This window comes from Phyllosticta citriasiana (genome assembly GCF_038021145.1).
Source record: "Phyllosticta citriasiana strain CBS 120426 chromosome Unknown IWZ02scaffold_12, whole genome shotgun sequence".
Lineage (NCBI taxonomy): Eukaryota > Fungi > Ascomycota > Dothideomycetes > Botryosphaeriales > Phyllostictaceae > Phyllosticta > Phyllosticta citriasiana.
This window is the reverse complement of record NW_027117289.1, coordinates 242,624-265,983: the sequence shown is the minus strand read 5'-3', so window position 1 is coordinate 265,983 and position 23,360 is coordinate 242,624. Positions and strand designations below refer to the sequence as shown.

General features: G+C 55.8%; 7 protein-coding genes across 7 annotated transcripts; 3 read left to right on the top strand and 4 right to left on the bottom strand.

Annotated features, from left to right (window-relative positions):
- Positions 1–765: 765 nt before the first annotated feature.
- Positions 766–4,382, top strand: IWZ02DRAFT_435561 (uncharacterized protein; the record flags this gene model as incomplete). Its single annotated transcript, XM_066766453.1, has 2 exons — positions 766–897; positions 1,068–4,382. 2 exons carry the CDS (start codon positions 766–768, stop codon positions 4,380–4,382), a joined length of 3,447 nt encoding a protein of 1,148 aa, XP_066619929.1.
- Positions 4,383–5,663: 1,281 nt separating this feature from the next.
- Positions 5,664–7,357, bottom strand: IWZ02DRAFT_424486 (nuclear protein DGCR14; the record flags this gene model as incomplete). Its single annotated transcript, XM_066765885.1, has 2 exons — positions 6,055–7,357; positions 5,664–5,985 (listed from the first exon to the last, which is right to left on the bottom strand). The coding sequence occupies exons 1-2, from the start codon at positions 7,245–7,247 to the stop codon at positions 5,664–5,666; spliced, it is 1,515 nt and encodes a 504-aa protein (XP_066619928.1). The 5' UTR covers positions 7,248–7,357.
- Positions 7,358–7,764: 407 nt separating this feature from the next.
- IWZ02DRAFT_435559 (uncharacterized protein) lies at positions 7,765–8,406 on the top strand (the record flags this gene model as incomplete). The annotated part of the gene is made up of 1 exon (XM_066766452.1): positions 7,765–8,406. The coding sequence occupies one exon, from the start codon at positions 7,765–7,767 to the stop codon at positions 8,404–8,406; it is 642 nt and encodes a 213-aa protein (XP_066619927.1).
- Positions 8,407–9,074: 668 nt separating this feature from the next.
- IWZ02DRAFT_458986 (eukaryotic translation initiation factor 6) lies at positions 9,075–10,844 on the bottom strand. Its single transcript, XM_066768052.1, has 4 exons — positions 10,580–10,844; positions 10,021–10,368; positions 9,553–9,788; positions 9,075–9,488 (listed from the first exon to the last, which is right to left on the bottom strand). Exons 1-4 carry the CDS (start codon positions 10,612–10,614, stop codon positions 9,367–9,369), a joined length of 741 nt encoding a protein of 246 aa, XP_066619926.1. The 5' UTR covers positions 10,615–10,844; the 3' UTR covers positions 9,075–9,366.
- A 572-nt stretch (positions 10,845–11,416) lies between these two features.
- On the bottom strand, positions 11,417–15,221 carry IWZ02DRAFT_435557 (uncharacterized protein; the record flags this gene model as incomplete). Its single annotated transcript, XM_066766451.1, has 4 exons — positions 11,417–13,915; positions 13,963–14,076; positions 14,126–15,152; positions 15,193–15,221. 4 exons carry the CDS (start codon positions 15,219–15,221, stop codon positions 11,417–11,419), a joined length of 3,669 nt encoding a protein of 1,222 aa, XP_066619925.1.
- Positions 15,222–18,069: 2,848 nt separating this feature from the next.
- On the bottom strand, positions 18,070–20,594 carry IWZ02DRAFT_492980 (uncharacterized protein; the record flags this gene model as incomplete). Its single annotated transcript, XM_066769892.1, has 2 exons — positions 18,070–19,580; positions 20,501–20,594. The coding sequence occupies 2 exons, from the start codon at positions 20,592–20,594 to the stop codon at positions 18,070–18,072; spliced, it is 1,605 nt and encodes a 534-aa protein (XP_066619924.1).
- A 432-nt stretch (positions 20,595–21,026) lies between these two features.
- On the top strand, positions 21,027–22,803 carry IWZ02DRAFT_55872 (XPC-binding domain-containing protein). The gene is made up of 7 exons (XM_066770893.1): positions 21,027–21,322; positions 21,380–21,427; positions 21,496–21,568; positions 21,624–21,703; positions 21,751–22,083; positions 22,134–22,604; positions 22,654–22,803. The coding sequence occupies exons 1-7, from the start codon at positions 21,305–21,307 to the stop codon at positions 22,771–22,773; spliced, it is 1,143 nt and encodes a 380-aa protein (XP_066619923.1). The 5' UTR covers positions 21,027–21,304; the 3' UTR covers positions 22,774–22,803.
- The last annotated feature ends 557 nt before the right edge of the window (positions 22,804–23,360 follow it).

Sequence of the window (23,360 nt, the reverse complement as noted above, 5' to 3'; positions counted from 1 at the left end):
TATTATCTAGTTTATATACGATTCTCCTAGCATCTTAAGGTACTACTCTATGCGTTTAAGGGGGCTAGTCTTAATTTTAGTAAGGGGGCTTAATAGAGGTAGAGCACTATTAGCATCTTAATAATAACGTTAAGAGATAGGAGTACTTAGATATATTCCTATATAGTAATAAAATAGGGCTTTTAATTACGGGTGGTCTTAAGGTGATCTAATATTATTAGGTATGTAATATATAGCTTTAAATGAAGTTATTATGGCGTTAAAGACATCTCTTATATAAAATAGGCTAAGTTACTCTTAGACCCTCTTTAAGGTTTACGCTACATGTAATATAATTAGTCCTTAGGGTCTTTAGGGATCTAAGCGCCACTCACTAGTCCTAATTTAGATAGCGCAAACCGGAATAAAGAGGGTCTAACTTGTGAGATAAGTGACAGAATGGAACGCACCCTGCCAAGGCCTCTCTCTGATTGGATAGCCCCCTAACACCTACTCCTCCAACCTCAGGCCGTCCGCTGCTCGCATTGCTCCTGCTCCCTCCACGGCAACTCTTCGCCTCCATGGCTTTTTTCGTCTCTGCGCCCTCTCCTCCGCTCTGAGAGCCTCCAGCCAGCCTCTCCAGTTTCCGTCATCTGGGGCCCCGCACTTGTTTCTCCCGCGCCACCTCACTCCAAACGGCCCCGACGCGTCGCCGAGTCTTGCACTGATCGCTCCGGCTTCAACTCTCTGCCACCCGCATCAACTGTCTCACGCCCGCACTTCGCCATGGTGAACCCTTTGGTGCCAAGCAAAAACCAGAGTTCAAAGAGAACATTCCGAAGGTCACCTGACAGCGGAGTCCTTCCGGCTGCTAAGAAACAGAAGGTCGACGACGCTTCAAGATATCAAGCAGAACAGGTGAGAAGCCCTCTCAGTTATGGGCCAAGTGCCGTGAAACCCAAGCTCAAGGCAATTGCTGCTATTTCACGCGTCACTTGGCCAAACCAGTACATCCCTCCCAAGCCCGCCGTTGTCACATGCTCCACTCCGTTTGCGCCTTCTGAAATCGAATCTGACGCATCATCCAGGCATCTTGTGCAGCAGGAGTTTCGAGACCAGGGCCTCTTTCCAAGCCTCCCTCTCCGGTAGAAACAGCAATGGATCCGAGGCGGACGACTTCCACGGCAGAATTCCTCTCAGATCCGAGGCGTCGTCAATCAGAGCAGTCGTCAGACCCGCGGCGGCGGCCGCGAGAACCTAATCCAAATTCGACGACGCAGGCCCCAGCAGAAGTTTCGATAGATCCAGAATCCCGACGGCCATCTAGACCAAGCGTACCTACGGCTCCCATGGGCTCTAAACAACTTGGTGGCATGGCCACACCGATAACTCCCGATGCGTCTTCTCCATCTGTCGCTCAGAAAAAGTCTTACTTTGAGCCCGCTACCTCACGCCGTCAAAAACAAATCCAGCACGAGATTGCCGACACACAATCTCAAGTCTGCTCATTATCCATAGCCCGGAACTCGGCGAAAGAAGCATACGACCCGTTCAAAGAACGTCTGGGCAGTATGACGGCTCTCTTGAAAGCTCAAGCTGATGTTGCTCGGATCAAGCTGGAAGAGCTGGAAGCTGAGCTAAAACAGGAGCAAGATAAGCTCCATCAGCTGATTGATGAGGAATATGAGTTGCGAGAGCAACAGTGGACCAGTGCATTGGACGGTATCTACCGGCAATTTCCTCAGATCTCGATGGCAAAACCCACCGGAAAGACGGAACCCAGCGAAGTGTCGGAGATGGTTGAATCGAAATTAGACGCCAGAATGACAGGATACAAGGCGAGTATCAAACTTGAGATGGGCTCTGTCATAGACAAAAAGTTGGCCGACGAACGTCTCAAGTCGGACTCGAAAGATGAAATGTTGAAGATGGTCGACGCCAGATTGGAAGCACGAATGACAGAAAACAAGGCCAGCATCAAAGCCGAATTAACCCCCGTCGTCGACCAAAAGCTTGCCGATCAGCGTCTGAGCCTCCAAGCTGACATGACCGCTGTCATGGACAAAAAGCTGGCTGACGAGCGCGCCACTCGAAGTCAGAGACTGCAAAGCCAGGACGAGCGGGTTGAGGCTCTTCAGGCAGAGTCGTGGGAGCTGCAAAAGGCTGGTCTTTCCGTGGATGCAGTAAAAAGATGGTGCAAGTCACTGGCAAAATATGAAACCCGGATCAAGACCCTTGAGGAAACCAATACCCAAAAGCGGAGCCCACCACCTGACCTGCAGAAGAGCCTCTGGAATCCAGATGACAGAATCAAGGCTCTAGAGGGGAATGTGGAGAAGGACCTGCGACCAGAGTTGTCGAGGCTTGACGCAAAAACCAAGGCTCTGGCAGAAGCTCTCCAGAGGCTAGGAGAAGCAGGGTCTTTAAATGACTTGCGCTCCGATTTCGAGCAGCTCAAATCAAGGGCCAAAGCGCTCGAGGAAGGCCACGCGAAGTTGGAGGAAGCTTGTGCTGCAAAAGATCTGCGTTCAGATTTGGAAGAGCTCAAGTTGAAGTCACCGGCTCTCGAAAAACGAATCGAGAAGCTGAACACTTCTAGCAACGGCCGCCAAGAACAATTTGAGAAACTCGACGCGAAGACTGAGACTCTAAGGGCCAGTGTACTGAAGCTGGAAACGGACAGCCCCCATCACCTGCGGCCCGACTTGCAGGATTTGAGAACAAAAGCCGAAGCTCTGGAGGACAGCATACGGAAGCTGGAACAAGCAACGTCATCCAATGCCTCAAATTCGGACGTGCAGCAAATCAAGTCCCAAACCAAAGCTCTTCTGGAAGACATTCGAGACTTGAAGAAGGCCACACAGGACACGGACGTACACGCAGAGGTCCAGACGCTCAAATCGCAGTCTCAGCTCCATGCCGAAAGCATTGCCAGGCTACAAAAGGTGAATTCACCTTCTAACCTGCTTTCGAGCATTCAAAAGCTCGAGGCAAAGGTAGAAGCCACGAGTGAGGTCGCTTCCAATGACGCTCGTCAATTCAAAAACCGCATGGATTCATTGCGTGAGCTCGAGGAAAATGTCCTAAAAGTGCACAAGCTGGATGAAACAGTTCAAAACTTGCAGGGATTCTCACACAAATTCAGCACTGACATTGAATGGATTCGTCGTTGCATCGACCACCGCAGCGACGATTTCTTCAGAATGCCGCTCTACGACGCTATGTGCAGGATGCTCAAGCTCAAGAGCCACGAAGTCACAGGTCGATTCGACGATGCTGCACCACAGGCACTAGCCACCATCCCGCCCGACTTCAAAGCCTACCTAGACCCTGACTCGGACGAGTACAAGGAATCACCACTGGGTCGCGACTTGAAGAAGCGGTTCGAGAGTCTAAAAGCACAGATGGATGAAAGTGCTGGCGACCTGGATGATCGACTCAAAGAATTGGAAGACAAGATTGAAGATAATGACAGAGAAGGCGACCTGTGGGACGATCATGTCAAACTTGAGAACCAGATTGCGGCCCTCAACGACAAGTCGCACGTTCTGCCTGACCAAGTCAAGGAATTAAGCCGAAAGTTTGATCAGCTGAGGCAAGACATTGAGGCTCTGCCAGCTCACAACCAGAAGCTTGATCAGAAAATCGCGCAGCTTGATCGCAACATTGAACAACTTCCGCTCCAGGTCAAGACTTTGACCGAGCAGATGGAACATGTGCGGTCTCGGTGCAACAATCCTGAAAATGACAATGCCACTGGCACCATGCTCTCGCAGGACGCAATTCAGGAAGTTGTAACAATCAAAATCCGGGAGAACAACACGATGCTCGAAGCCCAAGCGAAATCAGATGGCCGTTATTTGAAAAAGAAATTGTTCGGGCTTGTCGAGACATGCGAAGGACTGCAGCAAGACGTCAGGAACCTACAGAATCTTGAGATCATCAAAACCGGTCACAAGGACATTTCCGACCTGAAGAATCTCGAAATCATCAAGACTGGTCAGAAAGACATTACCGACCTGCAGAATCTCGAGATCATCAAAACTGGACAACGAAACATCAACGTCCTGATCCGGTACTTCCGCGATTTCCAAGACAGTCAAATGCCATCCATCATTGCCAAAATCTCCGCCCTTGAAAACAGCACATCCAAATTCTTTCCCGTTGTCATGGACCGGACGAAGCAGCAGGACATGTCGATTGACGGTGTCCATGATGAGATCGGCGAGCTGCAAGTGTACGTGGCGTCGATGGCAAAGCGATTCGTACCCGCCCACTCCATTCCTGCAGTCTGGGAAAGGAGACACACGCCTGCGGAGCAAGGCGTCACGCCAGGAGCGCCTCGCCTGTTGCCTGCCCGTCCCCCGTCTGCGGTCCAGGGACATTATCGACAACAGCTTTGACACTCTTGTCGTAGTGTTCCGTGGGGACTTCGCCGGCACCCTGCGCAAAATATCGTTGCTCAACCTCGATTGGATGTTTCCAGTCCTTGAATCTCTTATAGGAAACCCTTCTTCGGTCGCGGCTGGCCAGACGGTTCTTAGGACTGCAGTCCTCGTCTCCATGTCTGGTCGCCAATAACTGCCCGATCAATCTTCATTCGCCAGACACAACATCCCTTCTTCGCACTCTGCACACACAACCTCTGGGCCAGCGACTCTCAGCTGCCCCAGACTTACCTTCTCGCTAATACTTCTGCTCTCGGCTGAAAATAGCTTTTTCCAGCCAACAACGGAGATTATCTCTCTTGCTCTTGTTCTTGCTCCGCCAACCTCGCATCAGAGGACTATTATTAATGCTTTCACGGAGTTGGTTGGTTGGTCACAGGACTCAGGACCACCGTATTGGGATGAAGGCAGTCTATCCCACCCGTCCATTTGCAGTATACCCCCTCTTCAAGCGACGGTTCTCAGAGGCAAAGGAAGAGCCATGGAAGAGGAAAGGATAAAAGGGCGAAACGGCGTTGCGGCTGGCAGGTAGGCTGGCTTGCGTTGCTGCATCTTGATTTCTCTTGATTATGATTACACGATAAGACGGGTGTGTAATGATTCGATGGACGACTGACGATTGGCGTCTATGGGGCGCTGAATGGATGCATGAATGGATGGATGGATGGATGGATGGATGGATGGATGGATGGATGGATGGATGGATGGATGGATGGATGGATGGATGGATGGATGGATGGATGGATGGATGGATGGATGGATGGATGAATGAATGAAAAGAAGGAGGGAGGGAGGAATAATGTACTGGATCGGATACCTATGAATTGATGATTGCACGGGTGGAAATGTGAGTATTTCACTCATTGATTAAATGGATAACCCTGAATGTGCGCGGCGCCGCTTATTTGGAGTTGATAGTTGGCGTGTCTTTCTCTTTGTCGAATGCTCTCACGGCGGCAGTCGTTGATACTATCGACCTAGGCATCTTGTGGCCAGGACCACAGATACCTAAGGTTCAAAGGACAACAGCTGCATCGCGCCGGAACAAGCACGTCGAGCACAGCCTGAAATGATAAGTAAAAGGAAAAGGAAACAACCGATGAAGTAAAAAATACGCATGTTCGCTATCAGAAAAGAAAGAAAAGGAAGAAAAGGGTATCAAAATGTACAAGCCCGTCTGGCCGTCTCCAACCACGCAAGCACTCCTTCATCCACTCCGCGCACACACACACCCTCTCAAGCACCACCACCACCGCCCCTCCTAACTTTGGGCGTCGGCGTCCACCGCACCCTCTCCCTCGCGGCCTTCTCCCCCGGCGTCCTGCCGCGAGGCGTCGAACTCGACGACCCGCCGAAAGCGGTGCTCCACGCGCTCTCCTTGAGCTTCGGCGTATTGCCCACCCTGTCAAATAGGCGCTGGGCCGCCGGCGTCAAGGCTCCTGCACCTCCACCACCAGCGCGGGGCCTCCCCGCAACGATGGGGCTGCTGGCGAATTTGGGCGTGGGCGTCTTGTTGCTGGTAGCAGCGGTGAGCTGCTCGCCCCGCAGCGCGGCCAGTCTGTTGTGTGCTGCACCAGTGCCACTGCTACTGCCGCCGCCGCTGGCCTCCTTTTTCGACTTGAGCGACTTATCCACGAGGCGGTGGTGCAGCTCCTCGCGCTTGCTGGCTTGCTTGATCGTGAAAGGATTGGGTCCGGCGTCGCCAGCCGTGATGCCGAGTTTCTGGAGCAGGCTCTTGTCCGCCTCGGGAACAGGGTCTGGTTCCGGGTCCGGGTCGTCGGCGTCGACAAAGGCGTACCCGTTGACGCGCGGCGTCTCGCTGCCCGTGTATGCTGCTTCGGAGGCGGACGGGCGCGGCCGACCGGCTATGGCGTCGTTGACGGCGGAGAGCGAGGGTGACGCCGGAACGCTGTCGGCAGTGGGGTGGAGTTCGCATGGCGGCTGCAGGCGCGTGTTGTTATAGACGACTTGCTTGGGCGGCATGTTGGATCTGGCCTCGGCGTCTTGGGCGCGCGTGGGGTGCGTGTCTTCGATGGAGTCGGGCGCGAACATGAGCGCGTTGCGAGGCGCGGATGCTCTGTGTTCGGGCATGGCTCTTCTTGCGTCGTCGTCGGCTTCTTTCTCCGGGTCTCTCTTGACCAGCGCGCGGTCGTTGTTCCTGATTCTCCGTGGCTCTTTTGACGCCTCTAGCAGCTTTTGCTCGCGCTCGCGATATGCAATCTGGCCGCCGGAGGGAATCTTGTTGCCATGCCACAACCAAGCGTACGCGTCTGCCCTCTTCTGATTCTGCTTGTCAAGCAGCTTGTTGAAGCTCTCATTGTCCTCGGACGTGTACTTGGCCTGAAAGGAACCCAAACCCATCTTCTTCATTTTTTCCAAATCCGCATCGTCCTTGGACTTGCCCCAATCCACCTCTTTTCCCTTGACGCTGCACGGCGTCTCGCCCGCCCACTCCCTCGGCGTGTCCCCCATGACGCGCGCCCGCAGCGGCGTCGCAAACCCCGTCCCTCTCCGCGGCGTGAACATTCGGCGCCCGTCGGGGCCAGGCGTCATGACCTGCGTCAACTTCCTCCCCGCCTCGGCGATCCACTCGTCGTTGTGCGAGTCGAGGGCGTCGATGTACTCCCGCTGCGCTTCCGTCTCGAGCAGCCCCGGGAAGAAGTCGCGCGCAATGATGTGGTCCAGCGCCGTCGTGTACGTGTCTTCGTCCAGGACTTTGGGTGGCCGCTTAATGCGCTTGGGGACCGGCGGCGGGGGCATCAGCGCGGTTTCGGCGTTGCGCTTGGTGAGCGCCTGCGACGGGCCGTCGTGGGTTGCCATAGCTATCACGCCGAGTGGATAGAGCTGCGGGTGTTTTGTAATCGAGCGTCGGTGATGTTTGTGTTGTAAAGTTGGAGTTGGGGTTGAGGTGATGTGCTCGTGGGCACTAGTAGTGCGTGTGGCGTCAAGAATTGCGGGCGAGCCGCATCACAACGACTGCGCCACCCGCGGCTCAGCCCTACGAGCTCCCGTCGCCGAGCACATTTTCCCAAAACTCAATCCATGTCCGAGTACCTCTCTACAATTCTATAAATCACACACACTCCACAAGACACAATCGCCAATTCAGCCGCCTCCACCTGATCAGTCTCCGTCCCGAGAACGATTGCCCACGTCACGACCAGCCGCCGCACACCAACTTTCGATATCGAGCTCGAGCTCTACACCCAGACAACTCGACCACCGATACCCAACGGGACAGGAGACAGCAATAGCCTGCATACCTATCCTACATCGTCACATACCTACCTACCTACCTACCTACCTACCTACCACGCCTCCAAATCGGACGCCCACAATGCCATCCACGCTCCCGCTCTCACAACCACCGCCAACAACAACGCCAACAACCACCAAAGCCACCCCGCCAACCACCACCACATACTCCTCCTCCTCCTCCTCAACAACAGCAACAAAGAAAACACACACCCACCCGCCCTCCCCCCACCTGTACATCCACCTAACCTACCACTTACCCCACCCATCTCCCTCTTCCTCCTCCTCCTCCTCCTCCGACATCGTCACCGACCCAATAACCCTCCGCCAATCCCTCACCGCCGCCCTCCGTCAACACCACGGCCACCACGGCGCCGCCATCCCGCTCGACATCTTGTACGTTGGCGCGAGTGCACCCAACTCGTCCGCCTCCGCCGCCAAAAATACGACTGCACAGAGTACGAGTACAAGCAAGATGGCCATGTCGGTGACGCACATCGTCGTCCGCGCGCCGCTGGACGACGGCGGCGCTGTGGTGAGTGCGTGCGGTGCGTGGGTTGGTGAGGCGGTTGTGGGCGGTGGGGGCGGTGGTGGTGGAAGGGCAGGAGTAGGGATGGGAAGAGGAGGCGAGGATGACGACGCGATGCGGTCGAGGTGGGTTGTCAGGGGGTGGGATGGGGTGTTGGCGCGGTTGGTGATGGGGGGTGGGCAGGATTTGTTTTGAGTGAGTGATTTGGGTAGGGAGGGGTGATGAGATGGGATGGGATGGAATGGGATGGGTGGGTAGGACAGTGAGGAGAAAGGGGGAGATGGAGAGATGGTGTGGACGTGATGGTATGTTTAGAGCCATCTACGACCGTGCTAGCTCGCTGGTCTCAGAGGAGCTGACTCAAGTCGAGGAAGGACGGGCTTCACCTACCACCCCCCATAGTTAGTCGCAGTGAGATATCTCTCAATCATCGAGAAGACTCCACTCAAGATGCCAGCTGAAATAACGAAACACAGTCGGTGAGCCATCATGTTACCAAAGCCTGCGAGCGCAATCACAGAGCACACAACATACGAATTCAATATCAAACAAAGTTTCGTGCACAGTTTAAAGCCACATGTCGCAGCACGCCAAAAGCCTTTTTTTTTTTTTTTTTTTTCGTATTCCGCTCTATACCACCTGTGCCTAGACTAGTTCCCATTTTCGTCTCTCTCGCGCCTGGTTGGGCCAGAGCAGCAAGCAAGCATTGTGCAAGCGCACCTCGTACCCACATGCACAGAGCAGAGATGACTATGATCCAAGAATCCATCCCAGCGAACCGAGCCCAGCCCAGCCCGCCGCCGCCGCTGCTCCAATCCGTCTCTGAACGCCTTTTGGGGAAAAAAAAAAAAAAAAAAAAGTATGGCAACCCAATGCCAGCGGCTTTGTAGGAAAATCCGACTTGCAAGTGGTCCGACGCGCACTACTGTGGCGGGGGATACGCTCTTCCATGCGCAACGAATCGCGCACGCACGTGCGTACGAACGGGGGACATCTCCGTATTTCGATTCATCCGGCTTCTTTCCGCCCTCCGACGTGGCACGACTGGACGACCGTACCAAGTTCACTTCGTGTAGACTCTGCACCAGGGCCTTATTTTCGTGCACTCCAGACGATAGATGGGTATCAAAGAGAGGGGGGAATCGAAAAAGGCGTTTAGTAGAAGGACTCCACCATCGTCTCCTTGTTCGTCGTGTTGATGGCGCTGGGGCCCATGCCCTCGCCCAGACGGAAGACGGACTCGATGACGGAAAGCTCTGTTGCCGTGGTGTCGAGACCTGAACAGGCGTTAGTATTTTGAATACGGTGTGGAATGTAGCTTTCGTGTCGCCGGGGACCCACCCGTCACTGCCATCCAGTCGTTGACGACCATGCCGGCGCCAACGACTGGCGAGCCTCTGTTGACGCTACCGGCAACGAGGGGTACTTGGAGCAAGCTAGACAGCTCGTCCTGATCCTGAATCGAGGTCTTGGGGTGCACGATGCCGCCCTGGTTGCTAAGCGACATGTACGAGCCGACCAGCACATTGTCCGCAATGGTTTGGCGAAAGACTTCGACGCCGAGTACGTCTGCGATACTGTTGCGAGAGGGTCAGTAAAAGCCGTCTGTGCTGCTCTGCGCCGTTGAAAGAACCGCGAGACAATTTTCCCTGGCATCTTTCCCGTCCCGCAAGTTTCGCCACACGCTGCCCAATCGATGGGTTCTTGCGCAGACTTGGCCTGGAAAGAAGCAACTAGGCAGAGGGATCAAGAGCAGCTGACAATGTCGATCTCTAAAAGCACGAGTGGAAATTAAGATAAGGGACCTACATCTCTTCCGTCTCCCTCTCAATGTCCGGATGCACGAGCGCAACATGGTCGTTGCAGCAAATGACGTTGCCCAAGGCACTCAGCCTCTCCTCGATGCGCTGGATTCTGACCTCGTCCGGGATCGAGTTGCGCAGGTGCTGCAGCTCCTGGTCGGTGGTGCTGGTCGGGACGAGCAGGCCCTTGCGGTTGCCGGCCGTCAGTCGGCCCACGATGCGCGTGCCGGCAATGGTCGCGTGGCAGATTGGAACGACGTCTTGCAGCTCGGCTTCGAAGACAGAGTAGAAGTTTTCGGAGGCGCCGAGCGCGACGAGGGCGTACGAGTTGGTCAGGGTGGAGAAGACGCCGACTCTGTAGTGTTAGGTGGGCGCGGGGACCCTCGTGTTAGAACTGATTTTGTTTTGTTTCTTCGGTTTGCGACGACGGGGAGCATTCTGTCACGGCGAGGCTGATGCGCAGAGGTCCAGCTGTGGCAGCGTATGACTGCTGGGCTGGGTCCTTGTGCTACAGCCGCTGTGCTGGGTGGAGGGAGAAGAGTAGTCGTGGTGGGGCATTGACGCACTCATTTGAATTCTCGAACTGGGCGCGGACCGCCATGATGGTCGTCTGGGAGTTGGTAGATACTAAGGAGGTTATGCTGGCGGGATGGAGGGCTGAGTTTTCGGTTCGAGAAAGGCGCGAGCTGTGTAGTGAGGGCGGTGGGAGCAGTGTGATGGTGAGCGGCGATGGGCAGGCGAGGTGAAGGTTTTATGACCTACGACCCAAGGCAAAAGCACTGAAAGGTTTGCCGGGGTAGCCCCGACGGAGAAGCTTGCAGGAGGCTGGACCACTTTGTCCACCACAGACGCCGTCAGCAGCCATCAGCAGTGACTCATTCTTCTTCATCTCCAGAGTGAATCAGATTTCGCAGCCATCTCGCTGTCTCGACTCGCCTCGTGTACAGTGCCCATCTTTTCGTTGTGGTTCCTGAGGCTCTTCCACGACCGCAGCAGCAATCATGACTCAATCTGCACCGCCACGTCCATCCCAAACAGGCAAGTCTTGATGCAGCGTGGCATATACGCAATGCTACCCTACCAAGAAGGCACAATGTTCCCAATTACACTCAGCCCACACACAAAGGGAACAACAACAAGAGACAGATACATGCATGCAGCCTTGTTTCCCATGCGCAGTGTGTGCCACTTTGACTAACAAATCAACGCCCGTTCAATGCAATCAATGTCCCGCCCACCGAAAACGAAACAATCCGAAATGTGTGTTATGTCTGCCACCATTTCAAGGCGAGCACGATAAACCTAGCTTTTCACACCCGCATCACTACCACCATGCGAATGCATTAGACAACAAAATTGACCATTGCTCCAAAATCCGTCATCTTCCAATTCAACTAACAGTCTCAACGTCCCGAACCACTCCCCTTTGGCAAATACTGCCGAAACTCTGTCCCCGCAGTACTATGCCTATATTTCTTTTTGTGAGAGCCGCCGCCACCAGGCCCGCGTCTTTCACTCCCGCTCATCCCGTTGCCGTACTGACCGTGCTGCTGCTGCTGCTGCTGCTGCTGCTGCTGTTGGAACGCAGGCGGATGTGTGGCTTGCGGCGGAGACCCTGGATAAGGACCAGGAGTCCCTGGAGCAGGCGCCTGCCCCGGACCAGCACTGTGACGGCGATCCGTGGTTGCGGGCAGTATTGGCGGCCCGCCGTACTGCTGGCCAAAGGGACCAGGGGGAGGCGGCGGGACCTGTCCATGAGGCATGGCACCAGGCGGCATCGGACCCGGCTGGCCTGGCGGAGGAGGCCCGTAGCCTGGGTATGGATAGCCGTAGGACTGGGGCTGCATGGTGTAGATTGATTGGTAGGGCGGCGGGCGCTCAGAGGGACACGGAAACGGGGGGAGAATGTGTCCCTGCGGCTGTGGCACAGCAGCCAGGAACGGGTTGGTCTGCGGCTGCTGAGCTTGATAAGGCCCGGGCGGCGGAGGCGGCGGCGGGTAGTTCATCGGCGGGTAGAGCCGCGGGTCGTACGGTGTCGCATATCCCGGGAACGGTGGAGGCTGAGGCTGCTGCGGCGGCGTTGCGGAAGCTGCTGGATGCCGCGCTTGTGACTCAGTCGTCCATCCTTGATGCTTGAGGAACGCGTTCTGGGGTTGATTCGAATTTGGGCGGAACGGGGGATTCGGTCCATGTTGCGCGGGCACCGCAGCTCGCCAACGATTTTGTCTCTGCTCAAGACCCGCTGGCATCTCCCGAGAGTTTGATCGTTTCGTGGGTGCCTCGATGGGCGAGCGTTGATTCAAAGGATGGCCGGTGGATTGTGCTTGCGATAAGACGCTGCCAGTGCCTGATGACCTCCGCGATCCAGCTTCATTCGACACCGAGTTTCTTGGAATCGGAGGCGCCATATCGGGCCTGTCCACGACGCGATCGGAGCGCGGAGGATAATCTTCTATCGATCGTTCAGCAGAGCCCGTGATTCTCTCGATGATGCGCTCCTGCCCATCCAAAGATCTTTCAACTGAAGGCTGGGATGCACGCTCCAAAGACTTGTCCACATTGCTTGCATCTGTACCCGCGAATGCACCGTTGCTTGGTTCCGCGGACTTGCGGGCCGAGCTCGATGTGTTGAGGACCTGGGGCCAGCTCTGCCGAACTCGAGCCAGAGGTGTGCGATGTGTGTTTGGAGGGCTGGCTGGCCTGGTGTTGCGTTTGTTGTCCATCGCCAGGGCATCCCAGAAAGACAGCTTGTGTGTCGGCTTTTGCGGCTCGCCGGCGGGCAAGCTGGTCGCTGGGCGTTCCGAGGCAGAGGCTTCGGAAGTGAGAGCTGGATCCAAAACCCTTTCAAGAGGCGTTTCTGCCCGGGATGTTGCGGTCTGGGATCTTGCTGCAAGCACACTCGACGGAGCAGACTCTTGAACAGGCGTTGAAGTATTCAGCGGCTGAAGAACGACTGGAGGCAGGGCACCAGGACTGGACGTGGCGATCGACGAGGTCGAGGCAGTGTGCGAGTGTCCCACATCGTCAGCCTTGTTCAAAATATCAGTGATCCTGTTTGGAACACTTTGCTGTCGAGGCGGCGGCTCAGAGCGCGGTGCACACTCTCTCTCCGGTCGAAATACGGGCAGCTCCTCTTCCATTGCGGGGAGTGGCTGCTCAGTTTCCATGGTTTCTGAAGGCGCTGGATCAGGCTCCGTTGGCTCTGCCGATGCCGACTGCGAGGGCTTCCCAGGACTTGGTCCCGGGATGTCCGTATCCAAAGACATAGCCCGGGACGTTGTCGAAGCCGTCGCATCGAGCGCATCTTCATGGCCTTGCGGTAAAGGAGTCGACCTGGCAGAGCCACCACGATGTCGAGGTGTTGATTTGGCCGACGGACCACGTTTCCTGCGGCCTCTACTGGAAACAGGAGTGGCTGTGGCTCTCGGGGGAACCTGCTCAACAACAGGAGTATCCCGTCCTGAGACCGAAGGCTGAATCTCCGCAACCGCAACAGGCATGCTGCTGATGTTTTCAATGGCATCTGCTAGCATCATTAAACTGGTTGCCTCGTTATTCGGAAGTGGTTCAAGCTTCTGGAACAATTCGGGTTCCTCGACAGCCTGAGCCGCATGCGCCAGAGTCGCCGCGTTGAATACAGCGAGCGCCTGCTCGCGTTGTTCGGGATCATAAGTCGCAAAGCCTTCGCGGGAGTTGATGGCGGCATCGTCGTCCTGGAACTCCTCTCGGTTGTCTTGCAGGAATTCGGCTCGTTCTTTTGCGAGCTTCTTTCGAAGTTGGTCTTTGCCCCAAAGCTTTTGCGTCTCGAGGAAGAACCGGCTACGGGAGTCTGACCTGGGGTCGAGAAAGCCAGTGGGCCTCCACTTGTACTGCATCCCGCGTCGTCGAGGCACAAGACCATCCTGTTCAACAATGAGCACCGAGCAAGAACACGGCGCATTCGACATACCTCGTCTTCGGAACCATAGCCATCTTGCGCTTCAAGGTCAGCGGCCCGGGCGATGGCCAGCAAAGTGTGTTGATATCGCATAAAGTAATCCTCTTGCAGGTTGAGGAAGACGTCCTGTTCCAAGTCGATTAGACTTATTGCATGAATCAAGAATTAAGCTTACCTGGAACTCAGTCCGCACAACGTCGCAGTCGTTACTGTAGCGGCTCTCGACGTAGGTTTTTTCAATTTGTTTCTTGCGATCCAAGTAAGCGATACGGTCCGCGAGCGTTTTGTCGAGATCAGCCTGCACCGATTCAAAGTGCAAGCTTTCCTCGTGTGCGGTCGGATCATCCTCGACGTCGTTGATTGAGCGATCGGCAAGCTCGGCCAAGATTGGCTTCAAGACTTTAACCACGGCGCGATACGCCGTCTTCAACTGTAACTGACGACGCAAATCTGCCTCGATGCTCGGATTCGAATTCGGTGCTCTTCGTCTTCCGGGCAGACGCTTGGGCTGTTTGGCCGGACGCTCGCTTTCTGCCTGAGCATCTTCTGACGCATGATCAACTGCATCCCTGTCGGGAGCAGTAGTGGATGCAGGCGTGGATGCAGCGTCCGTCTGAGCTGCGAAGCTAGAATGGGTTGAGCCGATGCGAGGTTGGCGACCGCCACGGCCTCTTCCTCGGCCTCGATACTGGCGCTTGCGCGGTGGCAATTCTGGATCTCGGGTGACTTCAGTGACAGCATCGGGATTCGATTGCGACTGCTCTCTATTAGAAATTCCATTGGTCACGCCATTGATGCGAGGCTCCTCAGAGATTTCGGTTAAAAGTGACGCGCGTTTTCTTTTTGCAGACTTGGTGAGTTCAGGTGAGCGCGACGGCTTGGACTCGAGATCATGCGGATCCGACTGGGACGAGGCCGACGGTGCCTCTGGCACGTCAGGTTCGGCGCTCTTCAAGACAGAATCCGTCTTTTTGACATGATCCAAGTCGACGGATTCGGCGTCTTGATTTCCGTTTGGAGCATTTTGGCAGCCGGGATGAGACTGGGCGTCAGCGGCCGCAAGCTGCGGCGACTGGTCTTCGTTGAGAGAACTGCGACGGCTTCCACTGGCCTCGGAATTGGCAGCAGAATCAGTAGCAACTGATGCATTACTATTGGCAGCGCGTCGAGTAGTCATATGCAGCGCTTCCGTTGGGTGACGTCTGGTTGGCTTTGATGGTGTTAGGCTAGCGCCTCGCGTACTGGGCCTGCGCAGCCGGGTTTCCGGCCATGTTGTGGCTGGCCGAGGAGGGATCTGTCAGTGGGAAATTCTCACGGACAATGCAATGGTCGGGTGGTGGGCGCGAGTTTACCTTGGCGAGAGAGTTCAGGGCTCCTCGATGCCGACTTTGAGCTGCCGCGCCTGCGCTTCATGCTGGAGTTGGTGTTGGTACTTGGCTTTGTAAGGCTCGTGACCATGGATCCGATGCGACGGGAGCGAGTCGGAAACTTACATGATGAAAAATGAGGAGAAGATGGATAGTAAATGACAAGTCTCGAGGGAGCCAAGTGCAGGAATGATGTACTACTGTAGTCTGGGTGGACCGACAGGAGTCAACAGGCAGGATGCGCTGGCGGGACAGAATCCGAAGATTGCAGCCGGGCAGGCGATATAGAGCGACTGAGCACTCGGATGGAAGCAAAGAGGTGGTTAGTGGCACATGGCAATGCGAGGCTCGCACTGGCAACAAGTCAAGGACTGGACAGTGTCAGCGGATGGGAATTGAGCAGTGGTGCGGTGGTCAGCGTGGCAGGCAGAGGTGGATGAAAGGCCGGGGCCAGACTTACAGAAAAGCGAGCCGGTCGGATCAAAGACATGCAGCAAGACGTTGGCTTTGGGAGGGCGGGGGTTGTCAGTTGGGCGCGGTGTTGATGAAAGGGTTTGCGGGAGAGATGGTCAAAATGCTCGACTGTGGAGGTCAAGGGACGGCGGGCAACGAGGCAGACAAGAGTTGGAACGGGGGGGCTCTGGAGAAGAGAACAAGACAAGCAGCGGACGGAGAAGAGGTCGAACAGAGGCGGCGACAGGGCTGGCGATGGGTGTTGTTCTATTCACTCCCGTCGAGACCAGTGCAGCGCTCACAACCAACAGCAGACCAGACGGAGCAAGCAGAAGCAGATGCCAGGTCCTCTGCGTTTGGTGAGAATCCGCTAAGCCGCTTTGGGTTTAGCCGCGCTTGGTCAAGTCGTTTTTTCCCAAATCGTCGCCGCGGGAAAAGGAGACTTGGATGAAAGCAACTGCAAAACAATCATCACGGCCTCTCCCTGTGCCCCGACATGGCCTCCTTTTGCCTGCTGTCGCTGCGCCGAAGCCTGGATCCACCAGTCTGGCCCGACTTGGCCGACGCTGACGCACCAACCGCCCGCCCGTCCGCCTTGCAAGGGATCAACGCCCACTCCCTGTCGCTGGCATGCTCAACACCAGCCCGCCATGACTTGATATATTCCTTGCCGTGGTCGTCAATGAATTTTTGATCCGTCGCACGAAACCAAGACACCATAGAGAAGATTGACACACGGCGCATAAAATCATCGACCATGCCACTGGGCCGGCGGCGTGCCTGCGCCACATCAGACCAATGGCACCATCCGGTCCATCTCGCTAATCGCTCCCATTCCATCTTCGCCGCCCGCCACGCTAACCTTCGATGCTCTCTGCCTCTGTCTCCCATGGCTCCGTTCCGACGTGAAGCAACGGTCCGCCCCCCTGCCAATGTCATGGAAAAAACATCCTCTCCATTCGTCTACTTTTGCTATACAGTTACTGAACAGAAAAAAAAAAAAAAAAAAAAAAAAAACACCGACTGTCGACGCGACTCGACTCATGATGGTTGCTGCACTCGGTCGATTGAGCGAGCAAGCTTTTCGCATACCATCCCAAAGCGGCAATCCGCTCTGCTGTTCGACGAGGCTGCCCACATCAACCCATCCATCACTTACTGATTGACTGACTGCGAGATGCACCTGCGCATAAACACCCGACGCCACCGATGCATCGTCGTGATAGGTCTGACAGAGCAGCGGCAGCGGCAGCGGCAGCGGCAGCAACGGCAGCAGTGCAGCATGCACATCTAAACTCTGTAGTCTAGTCGCGTGTTCGCGTGCCGCTGCAGGGCCAGCATCAGGGTTTAATAAATTTTTCTCTCCTTTCTTTTTTCTCTCTCTCTCTCTCTCTCTCCCATGTTTTCTTTTCCCTTCCTTCACCTGCTTTCTTTTGTCAATTCTTACTCTTTCTGTTCTTTGACAGGCAAACAAATTAGAAGTGAACTTGTCTGAGCAGACAAGTCAGCCAGCCCAAACTCTGCAATTGGAAAAACGAGAGCGACAAGATATTTAAGTTCAATGTCATACATCATCGGATGCATCAATGTATTAGCTTTGTCAATGATACCTGTCCAATCCAGTGCAATGCATCCAAAGCAACATGAACGCGGAATGCAACCCGCTCGCGCCAGTGTAGACTGCGTCGTAGATCCATAGGTAAACATACACATGCGTACAAGCATTACTCGTTCGCGTTTGCCTTGTTTCTTTGCTTCTGTTTCTCGTCATGCGTGTGTCGATGCTGCCGCAGCCGCAGGTGTGTGGGTTTGTTTCAAAGGAGGGAGGGCATCATGATCAAAAAGGAGTGCGCAAGCCACCGTCAACCCCTGAAAAAGGCCTCTCTCGATAAGAGGCGTGCCAATGACGTCTCTGCGCACAAAGAACCAGGCTTTGAAAGCACAGCGGCGGGAAGGTAGAAGAAAGAGAAGAGGAGGGGAAAGAGAAAGACCAAGACGACCGTAATAGGAAGAAAACGGGGTATCGACCAAGAGCGACCAGCCCGCCTGCCGGACCTCTTGCTAGTGATGGAGATAGAAAGGTGAAACCCAGAAACCAAAACAAACGCAAAAGCAAAGTTTTTGTCTTCTCGCGTTGCACCTCGTGTCAAAGCAGCCCAAGAATCATCAAAAAGGATCCAAAACAACAACACCGTGACGTGATATAAAAATGAGGCCATGTCATCTTTCATGTCCGCTACCCAGCGATGGACAAACATTTGCGAGTAAAACATCAAAAAAATCTATCTCGTAACATCAATCATTCCTGCCCAGCATCCTCGCTGACTCTGAGGGTGCTTCGTCTAGGTCTCTCGCGGCTGCTGGACCGGCTGGTGCCCCGATCGAGTCGCTCTGCGAGGACAAATTCGGGAATCGGTGGCGTCATGCCGCGTTCCCTTTCTGCTGTGTGATGGCTGGGAGGAGGCGATGGACTGCGCGCACTGCGCAGACTCCTCATGCTCCGGCTGCTGTGAAGGCTTTGCGCGTCCCACGACACCATCGACGACGGTGACATGGCGCGGCTGCGGCTGTTTGCCCTGCTGCGCGAGGCTGAAGTTGGAGGGCGGGAGATGACTTGCCCAGAGAGTGGAGAGGCGACAACGACGGTGCCTGGTGTAACGGCTGGTGGAGGAACAGGAGAGTCGGCCCTGAAGAGCGGGTGTATGTTTGAAGAATCAATGGTGGGAGTCGCTGGGCGACTGTTATGCGGACTTCCAAAAAATGCCGGCGTTGCCACTGTGAGGTCTGGAGTTGGCGGAAGTTCCGGAATGCTGGCTGGATCAGACATGGGGAAGTGCCCGTCGAGGGCGTTTGCGGGTGACACGGGCCGACTACCTGGTATCGGATCCAGTCGCGTGCCACTGAACGCTTTGGTCGGAGATATCGTCGATTGCATGACAGTTTCTCGGCTTTGCTCGTCCACCGTTGACGTATCCCAGGACTCGAAGCCGTCATTCTGCGCGCTTGTGCGCCCCGATCGCTCCGACTGGAAGCTCGCAGACTCACGCAGCGAAGACGAGCCCCGCCCGATCAAATTTGTACGTGAGGTAATTGGACGAACCGCCTGCTGTAGCGAGGCCCGCACCGAGCTGCAAACAGAGCTCCTCGGACTGTTGGAGTAACTCATGGCAGAGACCGAGTCTACTCGGAAGACGGGCTTCGAGAGCTCGTAGTCCGCAGTGGGTTGCGATGGCGGCGTTCGTGTTCCGTGTTCCGTGGTTTCGCTGACAGCCCTTGCCCTGGCGTATTGGGAGTCGGAGGGGTAAGGACTGGAAAAGAGGGCGGTCCCGTAAAAGCATGCTTGAGCAAAGGTCGATATAGCCCACATGGTGAACTTGGTGGCCATCAGACCTCTCCAGTGGCCAGAGCCCGATGGAGCAATTGCGTGGATATTTTCTTGGGTGAGGATGTACGTGGCCAGGGTGAGGGCGCAGCTGATGAAGGACAGAGAAACTCCAATTGAGGCGCTCCATCTCTTGACTGTCATTTGCCAGTCCTCTGTTCGCCACGCAATTATGAGAAAGGCCAAGGTCGCAGAGACGGCAAAAATGTCCAGGACTATCGTTACTGCTGCCAGGGCCGTGAAGGAGACATGGGCCTCGGAAAGAGCAGCAGCGTCCAGGATGGTGAAGATGGCGGTGATGACTGTGAGGATGCAGGCCAGAATACCAAGCAAAGGGAGAGCCCGGCGGCTCGCTTCCTTGGTTGTTGGGCGCTTCAGGGAGCGGGTTTCGAGAGAAGAGTCAAACATGGCGCCTTGAGCCTCCAGCTCTGGGGCGCGACTCAGCCCAGATATCAAGCGGCGCAGGGGGGGGATGACGTGCGGCAAAAGAGAGGGAGTGAATGAGAATTAGATGGCGGTGATGCTGGAGATTGAAAAGGCGGACAGAGATGAAATCAGGAGACGCAGCGAGACATAAGAATTGCTGGGGAAGGGTAGACACAGCGGGTCTAGACGTGGACGGGATCGGGACCGGGCCGCCAGACGAGCGTTGGCAGGTGAAGGCGCAACGGGCAAAAACGAGGATTCGCTTGGGCGGTGAGGGTGATTGACGGGCGTGGTTTCAAATATAGACCGGGAGGTCCATCCGCAGGCTGGGGTCAGTGCCAATTGCCTGCAGTCCCAAGAGTCTGTGCTTGTTTACGCAGCGATGATGTTCAGGTGACAAGGAGGGCTCAAGCTGCGAGAGGAGGACCGAAGAGTCAAGAGGAGGCTGGGTGCAGATTCTTGAATTCGTGATGCAGGCAGACAGGCCAGTGGCGCGGTGGAGTGGACCGGGCAGCTGGATCTCGCAGTCCGGTCAACGGCAGGGTAGAAGACGAAGGACGACGGCGCCTGAATGGAAGATATGGCGAGAAACGAGTGGGGACCGAGCATCATAAATAGAAAAAGGGTAGCGTGTTGTGGGAGCATATGCACGGCACCAAGTGGCTTGCGGAGCGCAACCGTTTTAGCCGTTTGTGGATGAGCAGCACAGGATGCGGTTGGCCTGGGCCGGGGAAATTGGCTGGGCATGGTGAGCAGAGCAGCAGAGACATTCGTATTGCGAGGCTAGGGACGGTAGGATTTCAGCTACCTTGGTCGCAACGCAGGTACAGGCCAATTGGTGGTGATGGCAGACGACTGCCGAAACGATGGACGGAGCGCGGTGGGCTCTGGCTAACACCACGTCAAACACGCCGCCTCTCACGCAGCGTAGAGGGCTTTTGATCGCATCGCGTCGTGTCGACTTCCATGCCCATGCCCACGTCCACGCCCACGCCCATGCCCGCGCCCATGCTCATCATGCATGCCACGGCATGCCATGCCATGCCCTGTCTGCACCACCGTCGGGGTTCGTCCAGGCCAGCTGTCCATGTGGGACAGAGCCGCGGCCGTGGAACAGCCGCAGGATATTGGTGAGATGGGCCGAGACGGCAGCTGCGCATTGGCAATGAAGCGATGTCGATGATGAAGACGTGGTGATGGTACAGCGTGGTTGGTGGTGTAGCGATGGGCAGAGAGGAGGACTTCAGATTCTTTGGGTGGGACGCCTTAAGCACCAGACCGTCATCTCCATCTCGCCCCGCCGCGCTGCTCCCACCCGGCTGTGGCTTACCTAACCAGCTAAATTCACCACCACGCCGTCAACATGGCTTTTGCTTGGTTTGGATTTACAGACTCAAGAGTCGCAGCTTCATTCGACCATCTTCGCTGTTGTCTTGAGCGTCACCTCCACAATTTGCGCCATGATAGTCCTGGACGGTACGGTACCTCTCCATCCACGGGTCCCAGTCGGCGTTAACGCTGGCCCGCCACCCACCCGTTCACCAAGCCTAATTACCTACCTACCTGCCTACTTGCCTACCTCAACACCACTCCGTCATCACCCACCTCGCCATCACAACCTCGCCCCAACACCACCTTCCCCGTCGGCCCCAACAAAAGGCAGCCCTCTCCCCCGCTCGCCTACACATCAACACCTCTTCCTCGTCCTCTGCCGCTCTTCGCCAATATGAAGCTCACTTTCAAGGTCCGCCGCTGCACTCCCGCCCTCTGCCCCGCTTGCTTGCTGACTCTTTGCGCCTAGGACCTCAAGCAGCAAAAGTTCGTCATCGAGGCTGAGCCCTCCGAGACGGTTCGTTATCCTGCGCTCCATCCTCCCCCGCGCCTCGTTGGACCGCGGCTGATTTTGACATGATCCAGATCGCCAGCGTCAAGGCCAAGATCGCCGCCGAAAAGGGCTGGGAAGCCGACAAGCAGAAGCTCATCTACTCCGGTTTGCCTTGCGTCTTCTGCCTTTGATGGAGTCCATCGGCTGATTTTGTCCGCAGGCAAGATTCTCCAGGATGACAAGACCGTTGAATCGTACAACATCGAGGAGAAGGGCTTCATAGTCTGCATGGTTCAAAAGGTATACAACCCACAATGCGATGCTTTGCATTCGCTTACTCTTTCCAGCCAAAGCCGCAGCCCGCCTCGTCCTCGGCCAAGGCCGCTCCCTCTACTCCTGCCAAAGAGCCTGCCCAGTCTTCTACTCCCGCTGCACCTGCGCCTTCGTCGGGATCAACCGCTGCCAATGCGCCCGCGACGCCATCTCCTGCTCCTGCTGCCCCGCAGACCTCGGGCGACCAGGGCGGTCAATTCAACAACCCTTCGTCCCTCACCATGGGCTCTGAGAGAGAAGCTGCGATTGCAAACATGGAGAGCATGGGTTTCCCGCGTGCCGACATTGACCGTGCCATGAGGGCAGCATACTTCAACCCCGACCGCGCCGTCGAATACCTCTTGACGGTCCGTTCACCAAAACAAATGGGACTGGGCGCATATCTAACGATTGGCAGGGCATTCCTGAGAGCGCTCTCCGCGAGTCTTCGCAAGGTCAAGGCGCATCTCCCGCTCCCGCCGCACCCGCCGGCACCCAACAACCACAGCAGCCTCAAGCGACCAACACGGCCGGCGAGCCTGTCAACCTCTTTGAGGCCGCCGCAGGCCAAGGTCAAGGCGGAGCTGGAGCTGGTGGGGCCACCGGTGGAGCTACCGCTGGGGCCGGAGCTGGAGCTGGCGACCTCGACTTTCTCCGCAACAACCCGCAATTCCAGCAGCTGCGTCAACTTGTCCAGCAACAACCCCAGATGTTGGAGCCAATCTTGCAGCAGGTTGGCCAAGGCAACCCTCAGCTGGCTCAGATGATTGCCTCGCATCCCGACCAATTCCTCAGTTTGTTGAGCGAGGACCACGATGACGACACTCCTCTCCCGCCGGGCGCGCAGGTTGTCAGCATCACCGAGGAGGAGAGCGAGGCCATTGATAGGGTAAGCTTGTCCACACATGCAGTGACCCAACTCCAGCTGACCGTGACAGTTGTGCCGTCTCGGCTTCGAGCGCGACCTGGTTGTCCAGGCATACTTTGCGTGCGACAAGAACGAAGAGCTCGCCGCAAATTTCCTCTTTGACCAGCCCGAGGAGGATGACAACCAGTGAACGGTCCACGGCCACAGGCGTCGGAGTTTTCCATTTTGTCTTTACTTAATGATGGACGATCAACCATGATCACGGTCTCGGGACACCTGCATCTGGCTTTTGGCTTTCCAGAGGAGCTCGCTTGCAACAACGGCATTCAGATTCTCGCGAAACAATTCCAAATCTTCCTCGAACAATATTCTCCATGAAAGTCTTGCTCGCTGGGCATTGCGGTGGCTTCCTCTGTACTTGGGCGGATCATGCCGGTGCTCGACCTCCACATTCCGCGCTGCGGCAAAGCCGGTGCGGTAAGTCAAGTCTCTGCGAGTCATCCTCCCCGTCTCTTTCTTTCGTCAGTGTTGCAACCGTTCCAGACTCCCCATTTTCTACCGCGACTCGAGTCCTACTCTCTCGCCGCTCTTGGGCCACGGAGTTTATCCTACGATATCCCGGATGTAGGTAGATAGGCCAGAAAAGGAAAATTGAAAAGTACACACTGAGACATTTTCACCCGAGAATGTGTGATGGCGTCAGGACAATCCACGTACGGTCCATTTGCCCAGGTTGTGTTTTCTCTTCAGTCGTTTCCCGAATCTTTGCTGCGGACG

Coding starts and splice junctions, on each gene's coding strand:
- IWZ02DRAFT_458986 (XM_066768052.1), bottom strand. CDS start 10,614: ATGGCGGTCCGCGCCCAGTTCGAGAATTCAAATGA. Junction 10,369..10,579: donor CAGTTCGAGAATTCAAATGA/GTGCGTCAATGC, acceptor CTAACACTACAG/AGTCGGCGTCTTCTCCACCC. Junction 9,489..9,552: donor CGACTGGATGGCAGTGACGG/GTGGGTCCCCGG, acceptor ACGCCTGTTCAG/GTCTCGACACCACGGCAACA.
- IWZ02DRAFT_55872 (XM_066770893.1), top strand. Junction 21,428..21,495: donor AGGCTGAGCCCTCCGAGACG/GTTCGTTATCCT, acceptor GACATGATCCAG/ATCGCCAGCGTCAAGGCCAA. Junction 22,084..22,133: donor CCGTCGAATACCTCTTGACG/GTCCGTTCACCA, acceptor AACGATTGGCAG/GGCATTCCTGAGAGCGCTCT.